Below are 23,499 nucleotides of genomic sequence, written 5' to 3'. Positions count from 1 at the left end.
AGAGGGCTGGGGCACTGTCCCTGACCTCTTACATGAGGGGCTGAGACTGTGTCAGTGCCTGGTACTGACACAGAGGGGTGTCAACGTGGGACTCGGAATGGTCAGGCACAACTATGTACACACACACATGCACTAAACACGTATCCAACGTGCTCGCGTGTGCAACAGGAATCTCAGAGATGCACAGACACAAGCAAATCTGCACGAGGCCAGAGACGCGCAAAGAATTGTACAGGAAAATAGAAACACGGTCTCACCAGAGGCACACAGGTGTGTGCACGGCCAGGCAGACAAGCACATGGATGAGCATGTAGGAAATCAAACAGACTGGTACACAGTCACGCTAACAGGCACATTCTTACAGATGAGCACATAGAAATGGACGTGACTGAGGAGCTGCCAGGGACCTCCCCTCCAGAGCAGGGATGGGGCACTCTAAGCAGGACAGATGCACTGGCAGCATTGCTTAGGGAGTCTCAGGGATCCATGGACTGCCCAGAGACAGGAGGAGGCCAAATAGGTTGCAGTTTCCTCCTGAGGGCAGTTTAGAGCGAAAGAGACATGAAAACCTGAAGCGCAGCCCACCCTCCTAGGAATATGAGAGCCAGAGACTAGTGGAGAGAGCAAAGGAAGAATGACAGAGGGCAGTGCACACAGTCACAGGAGTCCTTGGGGACAAGTCAAGGATTGCAGTGCTGGGAGCAGCTGGGACCCTTGCTGTCATTAAGATCATACAAAAGAACCCACCAGAGTTTCCCAGGCTGACACCACCTGCCTCCACTTGACCCTCCTGCTCGGAGTCCCTGTCTTCTGAACACAATGATTCATTCTTGCCCCGGAAATCCTGGGATTTCTCATCCAGCCTTCTAAAGAAGCGTCCGTGATGGAATGGACATGAACTAAAAAGAAATACATGCCAACATGTGTCCAACCCAGAAATCGACAGGCCTCTAATCCCGGCAGTTAAAGAGGAAGCCTTCACGTAGGAAAATATGTGGCAGATACCAGGAAATGGAAAGGCAGCAGTGCAGGAAACCAGGACACAGCCCATACCATTAGCTGGTGTGTTTTGCATTCACCACGAGCTTGTCAGAAAATTATTACTTCCACAAAGGGTGCCTAGGCCTGAGGCAGTGCAGGACTCCTATAAAAATCAGCCCAACGCTCTGCTCTCTCATCCACTTCTTTTGCCTCCTTCTCCTTGGGAATCAGGTGAGTATGAGGTCTCTTCTTCTCCTGCTTCTGGATCGGGTGTCTTTTTTCAATGTGTGTGTCATCTGAAAGGGTCTGTCCTGATGGGAGCTTTTTCCTGTGGGACAGGAATTTGGACAGAAGGTCTTCCGCAGAGAGAGTTTGGGACTTAGTGGAGGTGGCTTCTCGGATTTGATGTGGGCAGTGTATGCCTGGCCAGGAGGTGCCTTGGCTCCATGGTGTTTTGGTGCAGTGGTGCTTCTCAAGAGCAACCCCTCATGCTTTATTTCCTCCTGCCCTCTCTCTCAGGTGAACCTCTGGCCCAGAGACATGTCCTGCTGCAACCCATGTGTGCCCTGCCAGCCCTGTGGCCCAACCCCGCTGGCCAACAGCTGCAATGAGCCCTGTTGCAGGCAGTGCCAGAGCTCCACCGTTGTCATCGAGCCCTCCCCCGTGGTGGTGACCCTGCCCGGCCCCATCCTCAGCTCCTTCCCTCAGAACACCGTTGTGGGCTCCTCCACCTCTGCTGCTGTTGGCAGCATCCTCAGCTGTGAGGGAGTGCCCATCAACTCTGGGGGCTTTGACCTCTCCTGCATTACCAGCCGCTACTGTGGCAGCAGATGCCGACCCTGCTAAAGCTGCTGGCAACGTCCTTGGGCAAGAACCTGCTAAGACCTTGGAACACGGTCCTTGAAAGGAAATAGAGCTTCATGGCATTGCATTCAGACCTTTGAACCATTGTTTCCTTCTTCCACTTGTGTCTCTGTCTTTTTCCTGTGCCGATTCTGTCTCCAAGGCCAGCCTAGAAGTGACCTGTTTCTCTCTCGCCCTTCACGAGTTTCACCACATCCTTGGGGCTGTCTGTGGTGCTCCCTCTGAGCAACCTCCTTTCCTTCTTGAGACTCATTAAAGTTGTGCTGCATCCAAGCCTGGGCCTCCGAGTCCTGTTTTGCTCTTTGTCAACTCTTCCATTCTTCTCAGGGAAAAAGGTGGATGAAGGGAAGGGTGGGACTCCTTGCAGTGGATTTTGTCACTTTGCAACACACTTAATCAATTTCATGTTTTCATAAATATATTGAGTGGAGCTGGTCCTGAGGTACAGTCAACATAGTGTTTGTCTCACACTTTCTTTGCTCCCTTGAGCAAAGACATAGGCATTTCTTACCCAACATTCTCTGCTCTTCCCAGTCACACCTGATATAATCTCCAGCCATGGTCCACATTAGACCAAATAGGCACTTTGGTCATTTAAAGTAAACAATTAAGAATGAGGCAATTAAGAAACCAATGCACCCCGGAACTGTCACACATGCAATTATATGCAATGCGAATCAGCCATTTCATGGCAATGGTGAGGTCCAGCAGAGCAGGAATGTTGGTAAAACTCTGCCAGGTCCTTTCTGCTCTGGTCCATTTCCACACCTGCGCCCTGGCATGGTCAGACCCTTACCTGGGGTAAGTGGTTTCTCTCAGTCAGAAACAAAGGTGGTTTGCCCTTCTGAAAGTAACTAAAATAGTAGATTTAACCCACTGTGGCTTTGCTCCTTCCCTCTTGTCTGGACAACTGATTCCTCCTAGTCATGTACTGGACCATGGCAATGGAGAAGAAGACACCTGTCATTGATCTCGTTCCCCTGGGCCTTCCATCCCTCCCAGGGTGGGCACATGGCCCCATGTGCCATTATCTTCTCCATGTATCTTTGAATCCTGGAAGAGAATGACCTCCATTCTTCTGTCTCCTCGTATTTCCTTGGTGGAGACAGGATAAACCACCACTGTTGTGTCAAAAATGATGGAGACTTTCCTTGCCTTGAGGAAAATCATCTATGTTGCCTGCTTCCGGGCACAGTCATTCTGATGGATTCCAGTCTTCCTGGCTATCTCTGAGTTCATGATCCTCTCACTTATGTCCTGGAATTGTAATGTCACCATATGCAAAACCTCTTTCCTGCAAGTCTTGGTAACAATGGCATTGGGATTCTGGTCATCTTCACACCATTGCCACTTCTGCTGACTGGCCCTTCTGCATCAAGAAAGCCACTGCTGGGATCCAAGTCCCCTGACTCAGCCTTCCCTGATCCTGATCTGACAGCCACCACCACTCTCGTGTATGCATGTAGTTGGACCAAAGGATGGGAGAACCTGTTCTCTGAGGAAAGGCTGAAGGAGATAGGTCTTTTTCTGCTGGATGAACAGAAGGCTTGGGCAGACCTCCTCAACATATTCTAGTATTTAAATAATATCGACAAAGAGGATGGCAGCTCTCTCATTCAAAGGAGCCACATGGAGAAGACAAGCGCTAATGAGTCCAAGTGTCACTGGGAGAGGTCTCAGTTTGACATAAGAAATACCTTTTCTACAGTAAGACCAATCCTTCACTGGAATGACCTCCCAGGGATGTGGTAGGGTTCCCATCGCTGCAAGTTTCCACGATGTGATTGGACAGGGTGGTAGCCAATCTCATCTTGTCTCTCTTTCCCATGAAAGATTGGACCAGGTGATCATTTAAGGTCACTTCCACTATTCAATATTCTATGATTCCCTGTCCCTCCCAGTGATACCCTTCAATCCTGATGTTACAATATGCCATCCACTCTACTGCACCACTGTCATCACAAAGAAAATCCTCATTCCAAAAGAGTTTATTGCAATTGAGATACACTTTTTTTTTTTTTTTTTAAGAGAAAATAGGATAGTGCGTAGCTATTGTCCTCTTGATTTCCAAGATTTCTTCACTGTAAAAGACATACTCTGCAGGCAGGGAATAGCAAAGAGTGACACAAACCTTCGATCTTCTTCTCTAGAAGGACAGTCACGATCAAGAGAAATGAGAACCCTCAAAGTGTGAGTCAGCAGGTCCATATGAGACCATTTTCCATCTAGAGTGGCAGATGCATGTATCCAGAGGACAGTCTTGATTGCCTAGGTCTTCTAGGCAGCAGCTCCCATGTGCATGGAGATGCTCCATGCTGGGGTCCATTGCCTGGGCCCCAGGGCAGAGCAGGTCAGTGGTCGCATGCAGGGGGCTTGTCTTCCTGGGTTGAGGACCAGTACTCTTCCTCCCAGTATTACCACCAACACTGGTGCTGTTTACTGCAGAGCTTGGTGGGGGGAGAGGTGTCCTATCATGAGGGCACAGCCCTGCCCTTTGGTGTGCCCATGGGGTTCCCAGGGGTGTGCAGGGTTTCTTGCAGGACAGCTCTCCAACGACCAGGGACTGCACTGCTGGGAAGATCCTGCCATGCAAGCCATCTGCCCAGTCACCCTCTGTGCAATCATGACAGAATAATGGCCAGAAAAAGCGCCTTTGAACAACCAGTGCTGTTCTGGGGTTGCTGTGGGCCTTAGGGTCATTGGGTTCTCAGCAAGTGGGGACTCCATTTTGTGGCCTGAGTGAGGCTGATACAAATCCTAACTCAGGAATTATATCAGCGAAGTGTAAGGTGCTGCCCATGGGAAAACATAATCCTAGCACAGGCTGGGACCTAGCTGGCTGGGGAGCAGCTCTGTAGAAAGGGACCTGGTGGTCCTGCTGGACAAGCAGCTCCATAGGAGTGAACAATGTCCTGCTGCAGCAAAGAAGGCCAACAGGATGCCCGGTTGCATTAGCAAGGGCATCACCGGTGGAGACACAAGAAGTAATTATCACACTCTACTCAGAGCTTGTCAGGCCAAATCTTAAATTTGTGATCAATTTCGGTCACTTCTATACAACAAATATGTGGATGGACTGGAAATATTCCAGAGAAGGCTCACAAAGATGATTAATGGAATAAGAATCTGCAGCATAAGGAAAGGCTGAGAGAACTGGGGTTGTTCAGCTTGGGGAAGCATAGGGGAGACCTCAGCACTATGCTCCAGGATTAGAAGAGCACCTGGAAAGAAGATCAGACTCCCTTGTTACAAGCAATCACATGGAAAAGACGAGGGGCAATAGGTGCAAGCTACTCCTGGGAGGTATCTGATTGAACTCCTGAGCAAAATTATTCTATGCTATTGTATGATCTGGATGCAGACCAGTGTCTGGAGAGCAACTGGGCCCTGCCAGATGCTGAAGGACTGCATGAGGTTCCTCTGTCTCGCTGTCTGTGCCCACGTGTGTTAGAGCGAGATAAGGACTCAGCAAAACCAGTCGATTCAATGTGAATCACGCTAAGCCATTTATTACAGAAACAAGTCTCCTTATATACGTAACTATATTCTAATCACGCGTCCACACTCCAAGCATGGATTCGCTAAATGAGTATCGTGGGCTGTCCGTGCTCTGGAGTCTCACTGATGATACGTCCGATGATTCACGCCACGCCAGGACCCCGGTGATTGTGGAACGCCCCTCTTTCTCACAGCAGACTCTGATCTCAGCTTCTCGAAGAGGCCTTGAGATTCCTTTGAGCCTGACTAATTCAGCAACAGGTCTTTATCTATCAAGACCCCTCCACACTTCCCCCTTTCTTTTCCTGAATTAGTCAGGCCCCTTAAACCGCACGGTGCATCATTTTTGAAATATACTGCAACATAGAACACGTGATTAACAACATAATTACAATTACATATAATGCAGTTAAACCTTACTTAATAAGATCAAACTACTACCTGCCTATTCTTAAAACCTTAATTCTACTATAACAACCTTATCAACACACTATTTTAATAGATTCAAAATAACCAGACAAGTTAATACAATATTTTCTCTTAACCTCCTAAATATCTATAACTGCGCAGTTTATAGAGTAATATACTTAATATCATCAGCATATACTAATAATTGAATTAATATCTTAAAAGTTATCTTAACCTATTTAAAAGATCAATAGCTTAACCTTGATAACCCTTCTAAAACTTTATCAGTTGCTAAACTTAGTTTACTATGGTAGAGATATCTCATAATTTTACCTTATCTATGCATTAACTATCTAATCATAATATCACCCTTTTGGATCTCCTGCTGATTGTTCAAATTGCCATTCTCCACAGAAGGTACACCACCTGCTTGCTAATAGGCTTCTAGACCACCAGGTCTGCGAGCATCTGTAACACTGAATTGGGATCCATGGTTTACATCTGAATCAGTCCTCACAACTTATCTCCCTCCTGTGCATCCGTTGAATCTTTGTTGAATCCACTTCAATCCTCGGCCTGTAATGACACAAACATAACCTTTTCCCCAGGTTATCAACTGATGAGGCCTTTTCCAATGACTAGTGATTTGACCATAACTAATGTAGGTTCTTTCTGATTTAGCATGGTTTTGGGTCATGCTTGCAAAGTATTTCATCACATACAATGCTTTTGACAATTGGTTTTGTGGTGTTTCCCCTACTTCCCCCTTTTTTTTTTTTTTTTTATAAAAACAAACAAACAAACAAACAAACAAAAAGTTCAGAACCAGATACGTGTGTTAGATCTTGATTACGTACTCAAAGTCACAAATCAAATTTAGAGGTTCCTCCTTAAAAAGCTCTAAGTAATTTAAAGCTGTGCCAAGTTCTGCTAATTGGGTTGAACCTTCAATAATTTTTTCAGAATGATGCCAATTGTTATCTCCACATCAAACCACTACAGCTTTATGAGACTTCCCAGAACCATCAACAAAAACTTTGCAAGTATGTAAGATCAGACCAAATACAAGTATGGCCTATGACCTGATGTTAAGGACTTGCAGGTTCTGCAGCAATTTACATTTAGGCAAAAGCTGTGCTGTTAAGAAAATCAGCTAGTGCAATCTATAAAGACATAGATTACAAATAAAAAATCAGAATTAAATTTCACAAATGGTACATATATGACAAAAGGATCATGGCCTATTAAGACTTAAATTCATTCCCTGCATTTTCTTGATCAGAGTGACAATTGGTATATAACAGTCGGTATATCAGTTTGCTAGCAGTCTCATCATACTGTCCCACAATAGCCACAGGTTGTTTCTATGTTGTAGCTATAAACAAATCTGCAAGTCCAATCGAATGCAGCCAGCCTGTAATGTTGTCATAAATTCATTCCTCAAAGTTTCTAACTCCATTTTGGCTGTCATAGTTATTGGATATTGTTTTCCCTTACCAGATCGAAATCCTGTTTCAGATCTATCAGTGTAGAATTTGCTTTATCGAAACATTGGCTGTTAATACTAGTGGAAATACAGCATTTGAAATTTCCTTGGAGATTTCTCACTTGCAGCAAGCAGATCTGCACCATCCCAGCAGCTTCTTGTAGGCCATGCAACTAAACAGAATTCTCAGAAAATGTTATTTGAGCTTAATTTACTTAACAAATCTTAACCTAAGAGAACTATAGGACTTTCTGGCAACTATAAGAATTTACGTATTAAAACTTTGTTCCAAATTTGACATGCCATTGGTCTCAAAAAATGGCCTTTCTTTCGTTCTCTCCCATGACCTCAAAAACTAGCATGGTGAATTTACTAAGAAGTCTCTTACAACTAATTACCACAGAATAAGTCTATCAACAAATTTTTGATTTAGTTTTCCAGTTTCATTAGAACTGTGGGTCTACTAAGGATGCCTTTAAACTGCACCCTCAGACTGCTCCATTCAGTATTACATCTCTGCTGTGGGGGGGAGAGAAAACCCCCCTTTCACTGCTTTAAAAGCAGGCAGCCAGGTTTTTCCATTTTTGTTTTTCTTTCTCTTCTTGCTGCAGTTTAGAGATAACCAAGGTCACGCAGCTGGCATAATGGCTGGTACAAAGTGGGAGGCTCTGGGAAACTCCTCAGTTACAATGAGCTGCACACAGGCCTGGGATGTTTTGGTCTTTTGTTTTCCCATTTCATTCCAGCCATAATACACTTTATATGCAATTTCAAGTAGCTCAACAATAGTTACATTCCTTAGCTCCATCTACCTTTTACACTTTAGAGATGTCAAAAACCAGTATAAACCAGTATAATAAACATCAATCCATTATTCTATTTTCCTAAATCTAAATCAGTTAATATTCTAGCAACTTTTAAATACAACCTCTTCTAAATTCACATCTATCATAGCATTTTAACAATTTAAATGCTTTTCTAACAATATAAGCAATTACTCTAATATGTAAGGATGCATCCTAATGGGGAGCAAGGTGGAATTTTAGCAGTGGAACCGGTTCCCATTTTGTAATTATCTCCCCAGAAAAGATTCTTTTGGTACCAAATATGAATATGCAAACTAAAATACTGAGCTCAGATGTGAAAACCAAATACCCAGTTCAAATATGCAGATGGATCACAGTCACACTAATTTAAGACAATATCTCAATTTTTGCATTGCACCTTTGGGCCGCTCACTGCTCAGCCAGGTGGAGGTACCTCTGGGTCTCCCTGACAAAACAGGTCAGTGGCGCCGGAGCCCATCGGCACCCCCGCCGGACTGAGATTTTTTGCTTTGTTTTGTTTTCAGTGTCTCATCTGGTGCGCTACAACTGTTATTCCAAAACCTGGATTCTTTACTTGATGTGCATACGAAAAAGCCAAATTTAGTGCACCGACATGAGAGACAGCCTGTCACAGAGTTGCGCAAGTCTGAATGCTGGAATAAAGGTAGCATGCTGGAGAGAAAAATAACAGCTACTACACGCAAAATTTTACGATCACATTCACGCAGTAAAGAACCAAATTACTCATGATTTTCTGAATTATCACAAAATGCACATTTTGAGTCAACGGAGTCTCATGATTTAACAGACTGTGAACTTATCATACCATATAGCACAGACCTACTAAAATTGCAACGTACTTAAACAGATACCCACAAAGAAAACAGGTTAATAAGGAAAGCATCTTGCAGACTCTAACAAGTTTGCTGTGACCTGTGTGTTATCAGTTAACTCTCTCTCAGCTGTCTGAAATGATTTAATGATCTCTTGTAGGGATTTACTTTGCTCCACTCTTCTCGCCCTAAAAACAACATTAATTGCAACAAGGTGTTATACTTTAAGATTCTATTCCCCAGACACTATTCCCAATCATTTAACTTATGCCGCAACCACCACTAATTACAATGTTTTACAAGATCTTCCTTCCTTATAATTCCGAGTGCTTTCCCAAGTTTTAAAACACCTCCCAATACTGATTTTTTAGGAACACAACTGAAAACAATTATTCCTGACCCCATCTTGCAAGTAAAAACCTTGAGAATAGGGAGGGAGGGAGGGGGAGAGAGGGGAAGGGGGGGGAATGCACAGGCCTGCTTGAAAACAATTAACTCACATTCCTGACAAGCTGCTTGATTTTCAGAGAGGCAATACACAGGAGCACATAATATGTACTGTAAAACTCACAAATAACATGTTGATAGCAAACATTAGCATTCTCTACTGCTAATTTAAACACCAATGCTTCCTTAGCTTCTAAGTTTTCGACCTGCTTACTGATGGCCTCTTGAAGATAGTCAATAAATTGCATGTAATTCTCATTGGGACCCTGATTAACAGTTGCAAATTATTTGGCTGTTTTGTTGGTTTCAGACACCTCTCTCATAGCTTGATATGCAAGATCTGCTGACTGCCTCAGGATTTCAGAAATTTATCGTGTCTGTAGCTGTGGTGTGTCAGTTAGTGTCTCTTCCAGGAGTTGTGGGATACCTGCCCCTTTCAAAGAATCCGCATTGTTCTGTCCTAAATGATCTATAGCTGTTACCTTTCACAGAGTTCTTTTGCCCAGCTCTCATCCGGCGACTCCTTCTGCTCTTTTGTAGGAGTTAGAGGGTTGAAAGACAGTAAAAGCAGATTGGTAAAATTGGTAAAAGGACTGATAGTACACTTGTTTACGACTTTAGCATTCTCATCTGTCACAGGTTCTTTGAGCAAGTTGTCTGACTCCAATCCTCTGGACTTGCTGTTCTCACCAGGGTTAGATGACGGTACAGGAGGCCACCCGCTCGGCATTTTTCCTCCCCCCGCCCCAGACTGCTTTATCATCGGGGGGACGGCACGACGGGGGATGGAGTGGGGAGGGGGTCAAAAAACACGATCCGGGTAAACTTCACAGTCATTTTTAGGTTTGTTATCAGGCTGCAACGCTGGAAAAATTCTGGCAACGGTAGCCCGCTCGGCCTTAAAGTCTTTTAAGGTGGAAATTTTAAGCTTCTATGTAGTCACTAATGATTTAGTTTCTTTATCATCTCCATTGCTGACCTTATTCCATAATTTCTGCCCTTTATCATCCCAAAGTTAACATTTATAAGCCTTCTCGTTTTCTCCCGGGTAGCCATTAATTCTGTACCGAATTAATAGTCTACATATGTTACTTTCTTCTTATTTAAGTCCTCTCATAGAGAGAATAGGCAGGAGGAGTTTAACTATAACTTCTTCCTCGAGGATATATTTTGCTCCATAACTTCATTCTCCCCTCCTCCCGCTCCCAGCCGCTCACCCTTTTACGGTGACTTCTTCAATTAATGCGGAGCGTCCGTACACTCCGCCCGGTTTTCAGTCCAGCTGATCCGCCTCCGGCTGGGCCTGCTCTAGGCTTTTCCCCAACTTCAGTGGTACGCCGTTCAGAGTATCACGTCGGGGTCACCATTTGTCAGAGCGAGATAAGGACTCAGCAAAACCAGTCGATTCAATGTGAATCACGCTAAGCCATTTATTACAGAAACAAGTCTCCTTATATACGTAACTATATTCTAATCACGCGTCCACACTCCAAGCATGGATTCGCTAAATGAGTATCGTGGGCTGTCCGTGCTCTGGAGTCTCACTGATGATACGTCCGATGATTCACGCCACGCCAGGACCCCGGTGATTGTGGAACGCCCCTCTTTCTCACAGCAGACTCTGATCTCAGCTTCTCGAAGAGGCCTTGAGATTCCTTTGAGCCTGACTAATTCAGCAACAGGTCTTTATCTATCAAGACCCCTCCACACACGTGTGTTGACCATGCACACTAGATCAGGTAATGGAGGGGAGGGAATGAGAGAGATGAGAGTGTGGATTGTCCCCAGGACTTGCTGTTTCCCAGCTCCACACCTGCCACACCTTGGAACCCATTACTCACTTAAGGCCATTGCCTGTAGCATAGCCATGAATGTGTTCTTCAACTCCAAAGGCAAGGACATAAAACAATCCACTGCAGGGAGTCCAACCCTCCTCTTCCTGCACTTTTTCCCTGAGCAGACTGGAAGAGTTGCCTCAGAACAAAGGAGGACTCAGAGGCCCAGACTGGGATGCAGCACAAGTTTAATGAGACTCAAGAAGAAAAGGAGGTGGCTCAGAGGGAGCACCATGGACAGCCATAAGATTGCAGTGAAGCTCCTGCAGTGTCAGTCTGCCTGCCCTGCAGACGGAGGGACAAGAACAGGTCCCTGCCACACTGCCCTTGGGAGACAGAATCAGCAAAAGCAAGAGAGAGAGACATGAGTCAAAGAAGGAAACAAGAGTTCAGAGCTCTGAATGGAATGCCATGAAGCTCTTCTTCCTTTCAAGGACCATGTTCCAAGGTCTTGGAAGGTTCTTGCCCAAGGACATTGCCGGCAGCTTTAGCAGGGTCGGCATCTGCTGCCACAGTAGCGGCTGGTAATGCAGGAGAGGTCAAAGCCACCAGAGTTGATGGGAACTCCCTCACAGCTGAGGATGCTGCCAACAGCAGCAGAGGTGGAGGAGCCCACAACGGTGTTCTGTGGGAAGGAGCTGAGGATGGGGCCGGGCAGGGTCACAATCACCGAGGAGGGCTGGATGGCGATGGTGGAGCTCTGGCACTGCCTGCAACAGGGCTCATTGCAGCTGTTGGCCAGTGGGGTCGGGCCACAGGGCTGGCAGGGCACGCATGGGTTGCAGCAGGACATGTCTCTGGGATAGAGGCTCACCTGAGAGGACAGGATGAAACAGAGCATGACGTGCACATGAAAAGCAGCACTGCAACCAACCACAGAGGACACAAGACACCTCCTGGACCAGCATACGCTGCCCACCTCAAATCCCAGGAGCCACCTCCACTAAGTCGCTGCCTCTCTCAGCAGAAGACATTCTCTCCCCTTCCCTCTCCCATGAGAAACAGCTCTCACCCCAGGGCAAGGACAGACCCTATCAGCTGAGACACACCTTGAAAAAAGACACCGGATCCTGAAGCAGGAGGACAAGAGGCTTCACACTCACCTGATTCCCAAGGAGAATGAAGCGAGAGAAGTGGATGAGAGAGCAGAGAGTTGGGCTGCCATTTATAGGAGTCCTGCACTGCCTCAGGCTCAGGCAGCCTTTGTGGAAGCAATAATTTTCTGACAAGCCCATGATGAATGTAAAACACATTGGCTAATGGCATGGGCTGTGTCCTGATTTCATGCACTGTCGCCTTTTCATTTCCTGTTTTCTGCCATGTGCTTTCCCATATGAAGGCTTTTTCAGTAAGTGCCAGGATGAAAGGCCTGAGGATTGCCAGGGTAGACAGACGTCAGCGTGGGCAGAATATTCAGGCCAAGTGCTGGTGGCATCCTGTGCAAGTAGGTGATTTTCAGTTGGGTCATTACTGTGGGCTCCTTTGTGGCAAAGTTGTCCGGAAAAGGGCAATGCTGTAATGTTTCCCATCCGGTGGCCAAGGACGGACATTTGGGACAACATGCCATATCCTTTTCTCTTATTTCCTCCACCTCTCTAATGGTTGTTCATTGCTGGATGCAGGTGGGCCTCTGCTGGGAGTGTCTGATACTATCATGACACCAACAGTGCTCTCAGGATGATTTTGCTGGGCTCCTTTGCCTCATGCCCTCTCCTTGCACTCTCTGCAGGTCCTCAGGAAATGCCAGGAGATTGTTTGGGGCCTGGTTTTCCCTTTGGAACTTGAATCCTTCTCTAGCACAGTGGTCCCCAACATGTTCTCAACAAATTACCCATTTGCTGATGGGTTTCTGGCTTTCTGTGAGCATACAGATTGTTGCATGGTTCGATGCAGACCTGCACGAGCACACTTGTGTCCCTCTGTACCTCTGTAACCCTCATCATGAAGACACGTGCATGTTGTAGCAGGGGACTTCCCTGGTGTGTCCAAGAGCAGCCTAGAGCAGCAGGTTGCCCATGCCAAAAGCAGCCCACCTGCAGCTGAATGGTGGTGCCTTAGTCCTGGCAAAGAGCTGCTCAGAGAACAGAAATGCAGTCTCTGCCTCCTGTACCATCCTCTTCTTGCTTTAAAAACAAGGAGAAAGTCCAAGAAACCCTGCCCACCTGTGCAGGACATTGTCCCTGTGGTGATACCCCGCTGATGTAGTATTGCTGGTGATTGGGGTGGGACACAGGTTCCTCATGTCCATGACAATGTTATATGTATTTCTGCAGCTGGCCATCCTGGTGCTGAGTTGATGCAGTGGCTGACAGCTCTGATCAATGTGTATTAGACCGGGGTCCAGGTGTAGCTCTGCTGTGAGATGGAGGACAAAAATCTCTGGGTGCAATAGGAGTAGTCAAGCATTTTTCAGTCAAACTTCTTTGCTTTTCAAGCACCAGGGCTTCAAGGTCAACAATAAAAAACCTGAGTCTGAGGGCCCATCAGCTGTGTCTGGAAATGCAGGTAGATGTGAATTATAGAAAGACACAAACACTGATGATTTTCACATGTAGGGTAGTCAAAGTCTGAGTTTGATCAGAAAAGGACTGTTGTGTATTGACCGTAACCCCCTATCCTACATCCCACTGTTTTGTTTAAGAGTAAATCATATAGAGAAGTCTCCAATGAAGTAGGGAAATGAATTTTTTAAAAAGAGTTATGGAATGTGGGGAAATTCTTAAGGCTATTTTGGATGATTTTCACCATTCTGCTTGATGTCTTACTATTAATAATATAAATAATTCTTCTCCAAGCCACGCCTATTTTGCCCCTAATGATCACTGGTGAGTAATACTCCTGTCTTTACCTGGATCCATGACAGTTTCCAGCTTATGTTTACCTCCTGTCTCATAGAGGAAGGAGAGAGTATCCAGGTGGGTGGGTGCCTGGAAGCCAGCCAAGGTCTTCTTGGATTTGCAACAGTTAATGGTAGTCAGAAGTGCCAGGAGCATCTGTCATTTCCGTGCTTTATTTCTGCTTTCTATCTGTGCTATCAGAAACAGTCTCTTTCTCCTGCTCTTGCCATGCTGTGGGGTTGATAGGCAATAATGTCAAATGATATTTGTGCTCGTGTACCTGGGACATGCAATCCCTTTGCATGTCATGCCCCCTGTTTCTGGAGATGCTGGGAAGCTCAAGATGAGCCTCTCTGGCCAAAGCAATTTCTCCTACAATCCTCTCCTTACATCCCCGTAGCCATCTTCTGTGTCTGAGCCTCCTGCCCAAGACCACCTCCATCCAGACCAAGAGGAATGGCCTCGAGTGCTTATGATGCTGCTGTCATGCCAGGGTCTCCTGCAGCACTGGGGTCTTCCCATGGACACAGCACAAGTTGGGATCACCATGCTAAGGCATTCTCAGAGGCCAAGGGGAATATTTCTGAGCAGAGATACAGCAAGGGAAGGGCTGAAACCCCACCAAAAAAGACCCTGGGCAACTGATGGGAGGGGAGGTAGATGCTGTGCAGCGGGGAGCAAGGGTTTATTTTCCTGAGGCCAGCAATCCTCCTGCATGGCCTGTAGCCACAAAGCCACTTCAGCCCAGCCTCAATCCCTCTCCATGAGAAACCAACTCTCCTCTGCCCTCTCCCATAATCACAGTCTCAGAGCACTAACATGGGACCAAGGGAAATGTATCAATGGAGTTGTCCTTGAAGGCTGGACCCCTTCCTATAAGAGGAGGGCAAGGAGACAAGGGAGTTCCCATTCATCTGGTTCCTAAGGTGAAGGAGGTGAGTGAACTGTTTGAGGGAGTGACCAGCTGAACTGGTTTTTCATTTGTCTTCACATGGCCTCGGGCTCAAAGGCACACACTGCATAAGCTACAATTGTCTTGCATGCTCCTAATGAATGGTAACATCGCCCGTAACATCGCCCGTAATGTCATGGCACGTGTTACTGTTTCTCTTTATGCTGCCTTTGATTTCCCGCTTTATGACAGGGCCTCACAGTGCCCTGATTGCCCCATCAAGGGTGCTTGGCTAAGAAGTGAGAGTAGCTCTGGAGAGACATTCTGGACAGGGCTGGGTTGCAGCGGTGTCTCCTGAAGGGGTGAGCGCAAGAGCTTTGCTGGACTTCAGCATGGGCCTGGGGAGGATTTGGACAGAAGAGCATTGCAGTGATGGGGGGCAATTCAATTCAGGGCCCCTGTGTTTTGACCCGGAGAGAAACCTGAATTTCCTGGTATTGCTGCTGCACCTTGAGCTCTGCATTTCACAGAATCTTGGAATTGTTGAGGTTGGAAGGCACCTTTGCAGATGACCTCACCCAATGCCCCTGCTAGAGTAGGGTCAGCTAGAGCACATTGCCTAAGAGCTCTATCAAGACAGGATTGGAGTATCTCCACAGCTAAGTCTCCACAACCTCTCTTGACCAACCCGTTCCAATGTTTGTGCATCTCCACAGTGAAAAAGCTTTTCTTTTTATCAGCAGCTGCACAAGTGGGATGGGAAGGGTTCTTCAAGGCAGACAGAGCCCCCATGCCCCTTTCCACTCACTGCAGAGTTCCCAACTCACTGGGGTTTCTCAGTGACCCCAAATCCTACAAGGGAATAGGTTTTTCCCCACAGTTGCCTGATGGGAGGCATGTGTGGAGCAGTGCACAGTCAGGACTCCCAGCCCAGCTAGTCCAGAGGTGCCCTCTTCTGTCTACCACTGAGAGGTGTCTTATGCAGGGGATGCACCACCTGCCAGAACACTCTGAGGATCCTGAGGAGAGTTTTTCTCTCCATCATTTGGGGAAGAGGAAAGGCACTGTGGTGTGAGCCAGAATGCCTGCATGTAAGGAAAAGCATCCAGTTCTGGTCCCCAGGTTTAAGAAGGACAAGGAATTACTGGATGGAGTCCAGTTGCATGCTACAAAGATGTTCAGGGCCTACAGCATCTTTCTTAAGAGGAGAAGCTGGGAGAGCTGTGTCAGTTCAGACTTGAGAAGAGAAGGCTGAGAGGCGATCTTTTCAATGTTTACAGGTATCTTAAGAGTGGATGTCAAGATGATGGTACCAGTCCTTTCAGTGGTGCCCAATGATAGGATGATAGGCAACAGGCAAAGACAGAGGCAAAAGAGCTCCATCTGAACATGCAGAAAAATTTTATTCTGGTTTTACAGCGCACAGGAACAGACTGCCCAGAGAGGTTGTAGAGTTTCCTTCTGGACACATTCCTGCTCAATCTGCTATAGGTGGACTTGCTCAAGAAGGTGGGTTGGACTAGATGACCTACAGAGGACTCTTACAACTTCGAGCATTATGTGATTCTATGATTTGATTCTGTGCAAATCTCTTCAGAGGAGAGCCAGTGGTTGCCTTCCCCTGTATGGTGAAGTTGATGCTTGAGTTCCACTCTCCTTCTCCAGGCCATAGGTCCCAGAAGCTACATCTCCTGCATCTCAGCCACAGACAGATAGTTTGTAAGAACAGTTTGGAGTCAGTGTCTCATCAGAGGCTTGGAAAGAGACCTTATGGCACTGCTTATCTAGTGTTGCTAGCACTTGGGATCCTTGGCCCTGTGCATTGTTGGTGCTCTCGACTGGTTCTGTTAACTATACGCCTCGTGTTCACCATCTTCCACCTCTCAGCCTCCCCAGGCTCTCATTCATTTTCCCATAGCTCCTGCCTCTGGATAAGTGTCAGTCATTTATCCAGGTGAATCCTGTAACCTCAAAGCTTTTACAAGAGTCAGGAACAAAGACCCTGGGAAACAGGTCAACCCTTTGAAGTTGCCTGGAGCCAAGATAAAATGAGTAGTCCAGGATTGGGCATTCTCCTCACTTAGACCAGAGTGCTGTGGCCATATCTGAGCTCTCTGACACGAGGGACTGAGACTGTTGTAAGGCCTGGCACTGACACAGAGGGGCGCCAATGCGACTTTGGAATGGTCAGGCACAACTATGTACACACACACATGCACTAACACATATCCAATATGCTCACATATGCACCAGGATTTAAAGAAATGTGCACAAGCAAATGTGCACGAGGCACTAGTCGCGCAAAGAATTGTACAGGCAAATAGAAACACAGTCTCACCAGAGGTACACAGGTGTGTGCACAGACGGAGAGGCAAGCACATGGATGTGCATGCAGAGAATCACACAGACTGGTACACGATCACACTAACAGGCACACTACTGCAGATGACCACATAGGAATGGATCTGACAGAGGAGCTGCTGGGGACACCCCCTCCATAGCAGGGATGGGGCATCCTAAGCAGGGCAGGTGCACTGGCAGCACTGCTCGAGGAGTCTCAGTGGTCCACAAACTGCCAGAGAGTGGAGAAGGCCAAAGACATTGCAATTTCCTCCTGTGGCCAGCTTAGAGTGAAAGAGAGATGGAAATATGAAGTGGAGCCCACCTGCCCAGGAATACGACAGCGAATGACTGGTGGAGGGAGCCTGGAGAGAATGAGAGAGGTCATTGCACACAGTCACAGAAGGCCTTGGGGAAAAGTCAAGGATTGCAGTGCTGGGAGCAGCTGGGCCCCTTGCTGTCAGTAAGATCGTATAAAAGAACCCACCAGAGTTCCCCAGGCTGACACCACCTGCCTCCACTTGACCCTCCTGCTCTTAGCCCCTGTCTTCTGAACACAATGATTCATCCTTGCCCCAGAAATCCCGGGATTTCTCATCCAGCCTTCTAAAGCAGCATCCGTGATGGAATGGGCATGAACTAAAAAGAAATGCATAGTGACGTGTCAAACTGGGAAATCCTCAGGCCTCTAATCCCGGCACTTACAGAAGAAGCCTTCATACAGGAAAATATGTGGCAGACACGAGGACATGGAAAGGTGGTAGTGCAGGAAACCAGGACACAGTCCATACCATTAGCTGGAATGTTTTGCATTCACCATGAATTTGTCAGAAAATTATTACTTCCACTAAGGGTTCCTGGGCCTGACGCAGTGCAGGACTCCTTTAAAAGGCAGCCCAACTCTCTGCTATCTCATCCACTTCTCTCTTTTCTTCTCCTTGGGAATCAGGTGAGTGTGAAGCCTCTTCTCCTGCTTCTGAATCAGGTGTCTTTCCTCAATGTGTGTCTCAGCCAAAAAGGGTGTGTTCTGACCTTGGGATGGGAACATTTTTCCATGGGAGAGGGAAGGGGAGAGAAGGTCTTCTGCAGAGAGAGTTTAGGACTTAGTGGAGGTGGCTTCTGGGATTTGAGGTGGGCAATGTATGCTGGGCCAGGAGCCAAAGCACCTACCCCTCTCCTCCCAAGAAAAAGACAAATTCTCAACGCCATACCCAGAATTGTACACAGAAAAATAGCACTCATCTTTTGGTACTTTAGTGCTTTGGCCCCACTGTGTTTTAGTGCAGTGCTGTTTCTTAAGAGCAACCCCTCATGCTCTATTTCCTCCTGCCCTCTCTCCCAGGTGAACCTCTGGCCCAGAGACATGTCCTGCTGCAACCCGTGCCTGCCCTGCCAGCCCTGTGGCCCAACCCCACTGGCCAACAGCTGCAATGAGCCCTGTGTCAGGCAGTGCCAGAACTCCACCGTTGTCATTGAGCCTTCCCCCGTGGTGGTGACCTTGCCTGGCCCCATCCTCAGCTCCTTCCCTCAGAACACCGTTGTGGGCTCCTCCACCTCAGCTGCTGTTGGCAGCATCCTCAGCTGTGAGGGAGTTCCCATCAACTCTGGGGGCTTTGACCTCTCCTGCATTACCAGCCGCTACTGTGGCAACAGGTGCCGACCCTGCTAAAGCTGCTGGCAACTACTTTGGGCGAGAACCTCCCACGACCTTGGAATATGGTACTTGAAAGGAGATAGAGCTTCATGGCATTGCATTCCGAGCTTCAAACCACTGTTTCCTTCTTCCACTTGTGTGTCTCTCTCTTTCCTCTGCCGGTTCTGTCTCCAAGGCCAGCCTAGTAGTGACCTGTTGGTATACCTTCCTGCAGGAGTTTCACCACATCCTTGGGGCTGTCTGTGGTGCTCACTCTGAGCAACCTCCTTTCCTTCTTGAGACTCATTAAAGTTTTGCTGCATCCAAGCCTGGGCTTCCGAGTCCTGTTTTGCTCTTCGGCAACTCTTCTATTCTTCTCAGGGAAAAAGGTGGATAAAGGGGAGGGTGGGACTCCTTGCAGTGGATTTTGTCACTTTGCAACACAATTAATCAATTTCATATTTTCATAAATAAATTGAGTGGAGCTGGTCGTGAGGGACAGTCAACATAGTGGGTGTCTCACACTTGCTTTGCTCCCTTGGGTGAACACATTGGCATTTTTTACCCAACATTTTCTGCTCTTCCCAGTCACACCTGATGTAATCTCCAACCATGGTCTACATTAAACCTGATAGGCACTGTGGTCATTTAAAGTAAACAATTAAGAATGAGGCAATTAAGAAACCAATGCACCCAGGAACTCTCACACATCCAATTATGAGGAACGAGAATCAGCCATTCCATGGCAATGGTGAGTTCCAGCAGAGCAGGAATGTTGGTCAAAACTCTGCCAGGTCCTTTCTGCTCTGGTCCATTTCCACACCTGAGCTCTGGCATGGTCAGACCCTTATCTGGGGTAAGTGGTTTCTCTCAGTCAGAAACAAAGGTGGTTTGTCCTTCTGAAAGCAACTAAAATAGTAGATTTAACCCACCATGGCTTTGCTCCTTCCCTCTTGTCTGGATTCCTTCTGGTCATGTATTGGGCCATGGCAATGGAGAAGAAGACACCTGTCATTGATGTCGTTCCCCTGGGCCTTCCATCCCTCCCAGGGTGGGCACATGGCCCCATGTGCCATTATCTTCTCCATGTATCTTTGAATCCTGGAGGAGGATTCAAAGAGGATTCATTGCAACACTCCCATGAGAGAGAAAACTCCCATGAGAGAGAAAACTCCTTTCCTGCAAGCCTTGGTAGCAATGGCATTGGGATTCTGGTCATCTTCACACTATTGCCACTTCTGCTGACTGGCCCTTCTGCATCAAGAAAGCCACTGCTGGAATCCAAGTCCCCTGACTCAGCCTTCCCTGATCCTGATCTGACAGCCACCACCACTCTCGTGTATGCATCTAATTGGACCAAAGGGAGGGAGAACCTGTTCTCTGAGGAAAGGCTGAAGGAGATAGGTCTATTTCTGCTGGATGAACAGAAGGCTTGGGCAGACCTCCTCAACATATTCTAGTACTTAAATAATATCGACAAAGAGGATGGCAGCTCTCTCATTCAAAGGAGCCACATGGAGAAGACAAGCGCCAATGAGTCCAAGTGTCACTGCGGGAGTTTTCAGTTTGAAAAAAGAAATACCTTTTCTACAGTAAGACCAATCCTTCACTGGAATGATCTCCCAGGAATGTGGTAGAGTTCCCATCACCACAAGTTTCCATGATGTGATTGGACAGGGTGGTAGCCAATCTCATCTTGTCTCTCTTTCCCATGAAAGATTGGACCAGGTGATCATTTAAGGTCACTTCCACTATTCAATATTCTATGATTCCCTGTCCCTCCCAGTGATACCCTTCAATCCTGATGTTACAATATGCCATCCACTCTACTGCACCATTGTCATCACAAAGAAAATCCTCATTCCAAAAGAGTTTATTGCATTTGAGATTCACTTTTTTTTTTTTGCAGAGAAAATAGGATAGTGCATGGCTATTGTCCTCTTGATTTCCAAGACTTCTTCACTGTAAAAGACATACTCTGCAGGCAGGGAATAGCAAAGAGGGACAGGAACTTTTGGTCTTCTTCTCTAGAAGAACAGTCATGGTCAAGAGAAATGAGAACCCCCAAAGCTGTGTCAGCAGGTCTATAAGAGACTTCCATCTAGACTAGCAGATGTACGTACCTAGAAGACTGTATAGATTGCCTGGGTCTTCTTGTAGGTGACAGCTTTCTTGTACATGGAGATGCTCAATATAGGAGCATCTGGGCCCCAGGGCAGAGAGGGTCCATGGCACCATGCTTGCCTTCCTGGGTTAAGGACCAGTACTTTTCCTCTCAGTATAACTGCCAAGACTGGTGCTGTTTACTGTAGAGCTTGGTGGGGGGACAGGTGTCCTACCATGAGGGCACAGCCCTGCACTTTGGTGTGCCCATGGGGTTCCCAGGGGTGTGCAGGGTTTCTTGCAGGACAGCTCTCCAACGACCAGGGAGTGTACTGCAGGGAAGACCCTGTTATGCAAGCCATCTGCCCAGTCACCCTCTGTGCAATCATGACAGGATAATGGCCAGAAAATGCACCTTTGAACACTCAGCGCTGTCCTGGGGCTGTGGTGGCCCTTACGATCGTTGGGTTCACAGCAAGAGGGGTCTCTATTATGTGGCCTGAGGTGGGCTCATACCAATCCTAACTGGGGAATCATCTCAGCCAAGTGTAAGGTGCTGCCCATGGGAAAACATAATCCCAGCACAGGCTGGGACCTAGCTGGCTGGGGAGCAGCTCTGTGGAAAGGTCCTGCTGGACAAGCAGCTCCATAGGAGTGAACAACGTCCTGCTGCAGCAAAGAAGGCCAACAAGATGCCGGTTACATTAACAAGGGCATCACCAGTGGAAACAAATAAGTCATTATCACACTCTACTCAGAGCTTGTCAGGCCAGATCTTAAATATTGTGTTCAATTTTGGTCACTGCTATACAAAAAAAAGATGTGGACAGACTAGAAATGTTCCAAAGAAGGTTCACAAAGATGATCAATGCAATAAGAATCTGCAGCATAAGGAAAGGCTGAGAGAACTGGGGTTGTTCAGCTTGGAGAAGCATAGGGGAGACCTCAGCAGTATGCTCCAGTATTTCATGGGAGCCTAGACAGAAAATGGAGACTCCCTTTTTGCCAGAAGTCACATGGAAAAGATGAGGGGCAATAGGTACAAACCACTCCTGGGAGGTATCTGATTGAACACCAGAGCAAAATTATTCATGATGAGAACAAGGACATGTTGGATTAATCTCCCCAGGGAAGTGGTGGATTCTGAAACATTGGACACATACAACATGCAGTTAAACAGGGTGCTGGACCATCTTGGCTAGCCTGCGCTTTTGAAAAGAAAGGTTGGTCCAGGTCATCCTTGTGGTCCCCTTTATCCTGGTATTCTATGATCAAGATGCAGACCCATGTCTGGAGAGCAACTGGGCCCTGCCAGATGCTGAAGGACTGCATGAAGTTCCTCTGTCTCGCTCTCTGTGCCCATGTGTGTTGACGGATAATGGAGAGGAAGGAATGAGAGAGATGAAAGTGTGGATTGTCCCCAGGACTTGCTGTTTCCCAGCCCCACTCCTGCCACCCTCTGGAACCCTTTACTCACTTAAGGCCATTGCCTGTAGCATTAGCCATGAATGTGTTCTTCAACTCCAAAGGCAAGGCCATAAAACAATCCACTGCAGGGAGTCCAACCCTCCCCTTCCTCCACGTTTTCCCTGAGCAGACTGGAAGAGTTGCCTCAGAACAAAGGAGGACTCAGAGACCCAGACTGGAATGCAGCACAAGTTTAATAAGACTCAAGAAGAAAAGGAGGTGGCTCAGAGGGAGCACCATGGACAGCCATAAGATTGCAGTGAAACTCCTGCAGAGTGTCAGTCTGCCTGCCCTGCAGACGGAGGGACAAGAACAGGTCCCTGCCACACTGCCCTTGGGAGACAGAATCAGCAAAAGCAAGAGAGAGAGACATGAGTCGAAGAAGGAAACAAGAGTTCAAAGCTCTGAATGCAATGCTGTGAAGCTCTATCTGCTTTCAAGGACCATGTTCCAAGGTCTTGGATGGTTCTTGCCCAAGGACATTGCCAGCAGCTTTAGCAGGGTTGGCATCTGCTGCCACAGTAGCGGCTGGTAATGCAGGAGAGGTCAAAGCCCCCGGAGTTGATGGGAACTCCCTCACAGCTGAGGATGCTGCCAACAGCAGCAGAGGTGGAGGAGCCCACAGCGGTGTTCTGTGGGAAGGAGCTGAGGATGGGGCCAGGAAGAATCACCACCATAGAAGAGGGCTCAATGATGACACTGGAGCTCTGGCACTGCCTGACACAGGGCTCATTGCAGCTGTTGGCCAGTGGGGTCGGACCGCAGGGCTGGCAGGGCAGGCACGGGTTGCAGCAGGACATGTTGTGGAGCTGGTAGTTCACCTGGGAGAGATTTCAGGGAGGAAGGAAAGCACAGGAACACCTTAGGAACCACCTGAAATCCAGCCAAAAGGAAGCCAAGGCACCTGCTGGCTAGGGAGGTGCCAGCTGTGCTGTGGGGAACAAAAGCTCAACAGGATCCCTTGGATAGAAGCCAAACTCAGGGATCCTTTTGCCTGGCCTGTGTCAAACAGAGACCTCAGCCCAGCATCAGAATCTCTCTGTAACAG

At 47.4% G+C, this 23,499-nt stretch overlaps 3 protein-coding genes across 3 annotated transcripts in view; 1 reads left to right on the top strand and 2 right to left on the bottom strand.

Annotated features, from left to right (window-relative positions):
• LOC309449213 (feather keratin Cos1-2) overlaps positions 1-12,350 on the bottom strand; it is a gene marked incomplete at its 3' end in the record, with an annotated part of 28,181 nt that extends 15,831 nt beyond the window's left edge. Inside the window, exon 1 of the mRNA XM_082071178.1 lies at positions 12,283-12,350. The remainder of the gene's footprint in view (positions 1-12,282) is intronic.
• Positions 12,351-18,611: 6,261 nt separating this feature from the next.
• LOC309449216 (feather keratin Cos1-1/Cos1-3/Cos2-1-like) lies at positions 18,612-18,917 on the top strand (the record flags this gene model as incomplete). The annotated part of the gene is made up of 1 exon (XM_082071181.1): positions 18,612-18,917. The coding sequence occupies one exon, from the start codon at positions 18,612-18,614 to the stop codon at positions 18,915-18,917; it is 306 nt and encodes a 101-aa protein (XP_081927307.1).
• A 4,028-nt stretch (positions 18,918-22,945) lies between these two features.
• Positions 22,946-23,251, bottom strand: LOC309449210 (feather keratin Cos2-2; the record flags this gene model as incomplete). Its single annotated transcript, XM_082071175.1, has 1 exon — positions 22,946-23,251. The coding sequence occupies one exon, from the start codon at positions 23,249-23,251 to the stop codon at positions 22,946-22,948; it is 306 nt and encodes a 101-aa protein (XP_081927301.1).
• Positions 23,252-23,499: the final 248 nt, after the last annotated feature.

This window comes from Streptopelia decaocto, assembly GCF_964273445.1.
Source record: "Streptopelia decaocto genome assembly, chromosome: 22".
Taxonomy (NCBI): Eukaryota; Metazoa; Chordata; class Aves; order Columbiformes; family Columbidae; genus Streptopelia; species Streptopelia decaocto.
The sequence above is the reverse complement of the archived record's forward strand: the minus strand, read 5'-3'. Positions and strand labels throughout refer to the sequence as shown.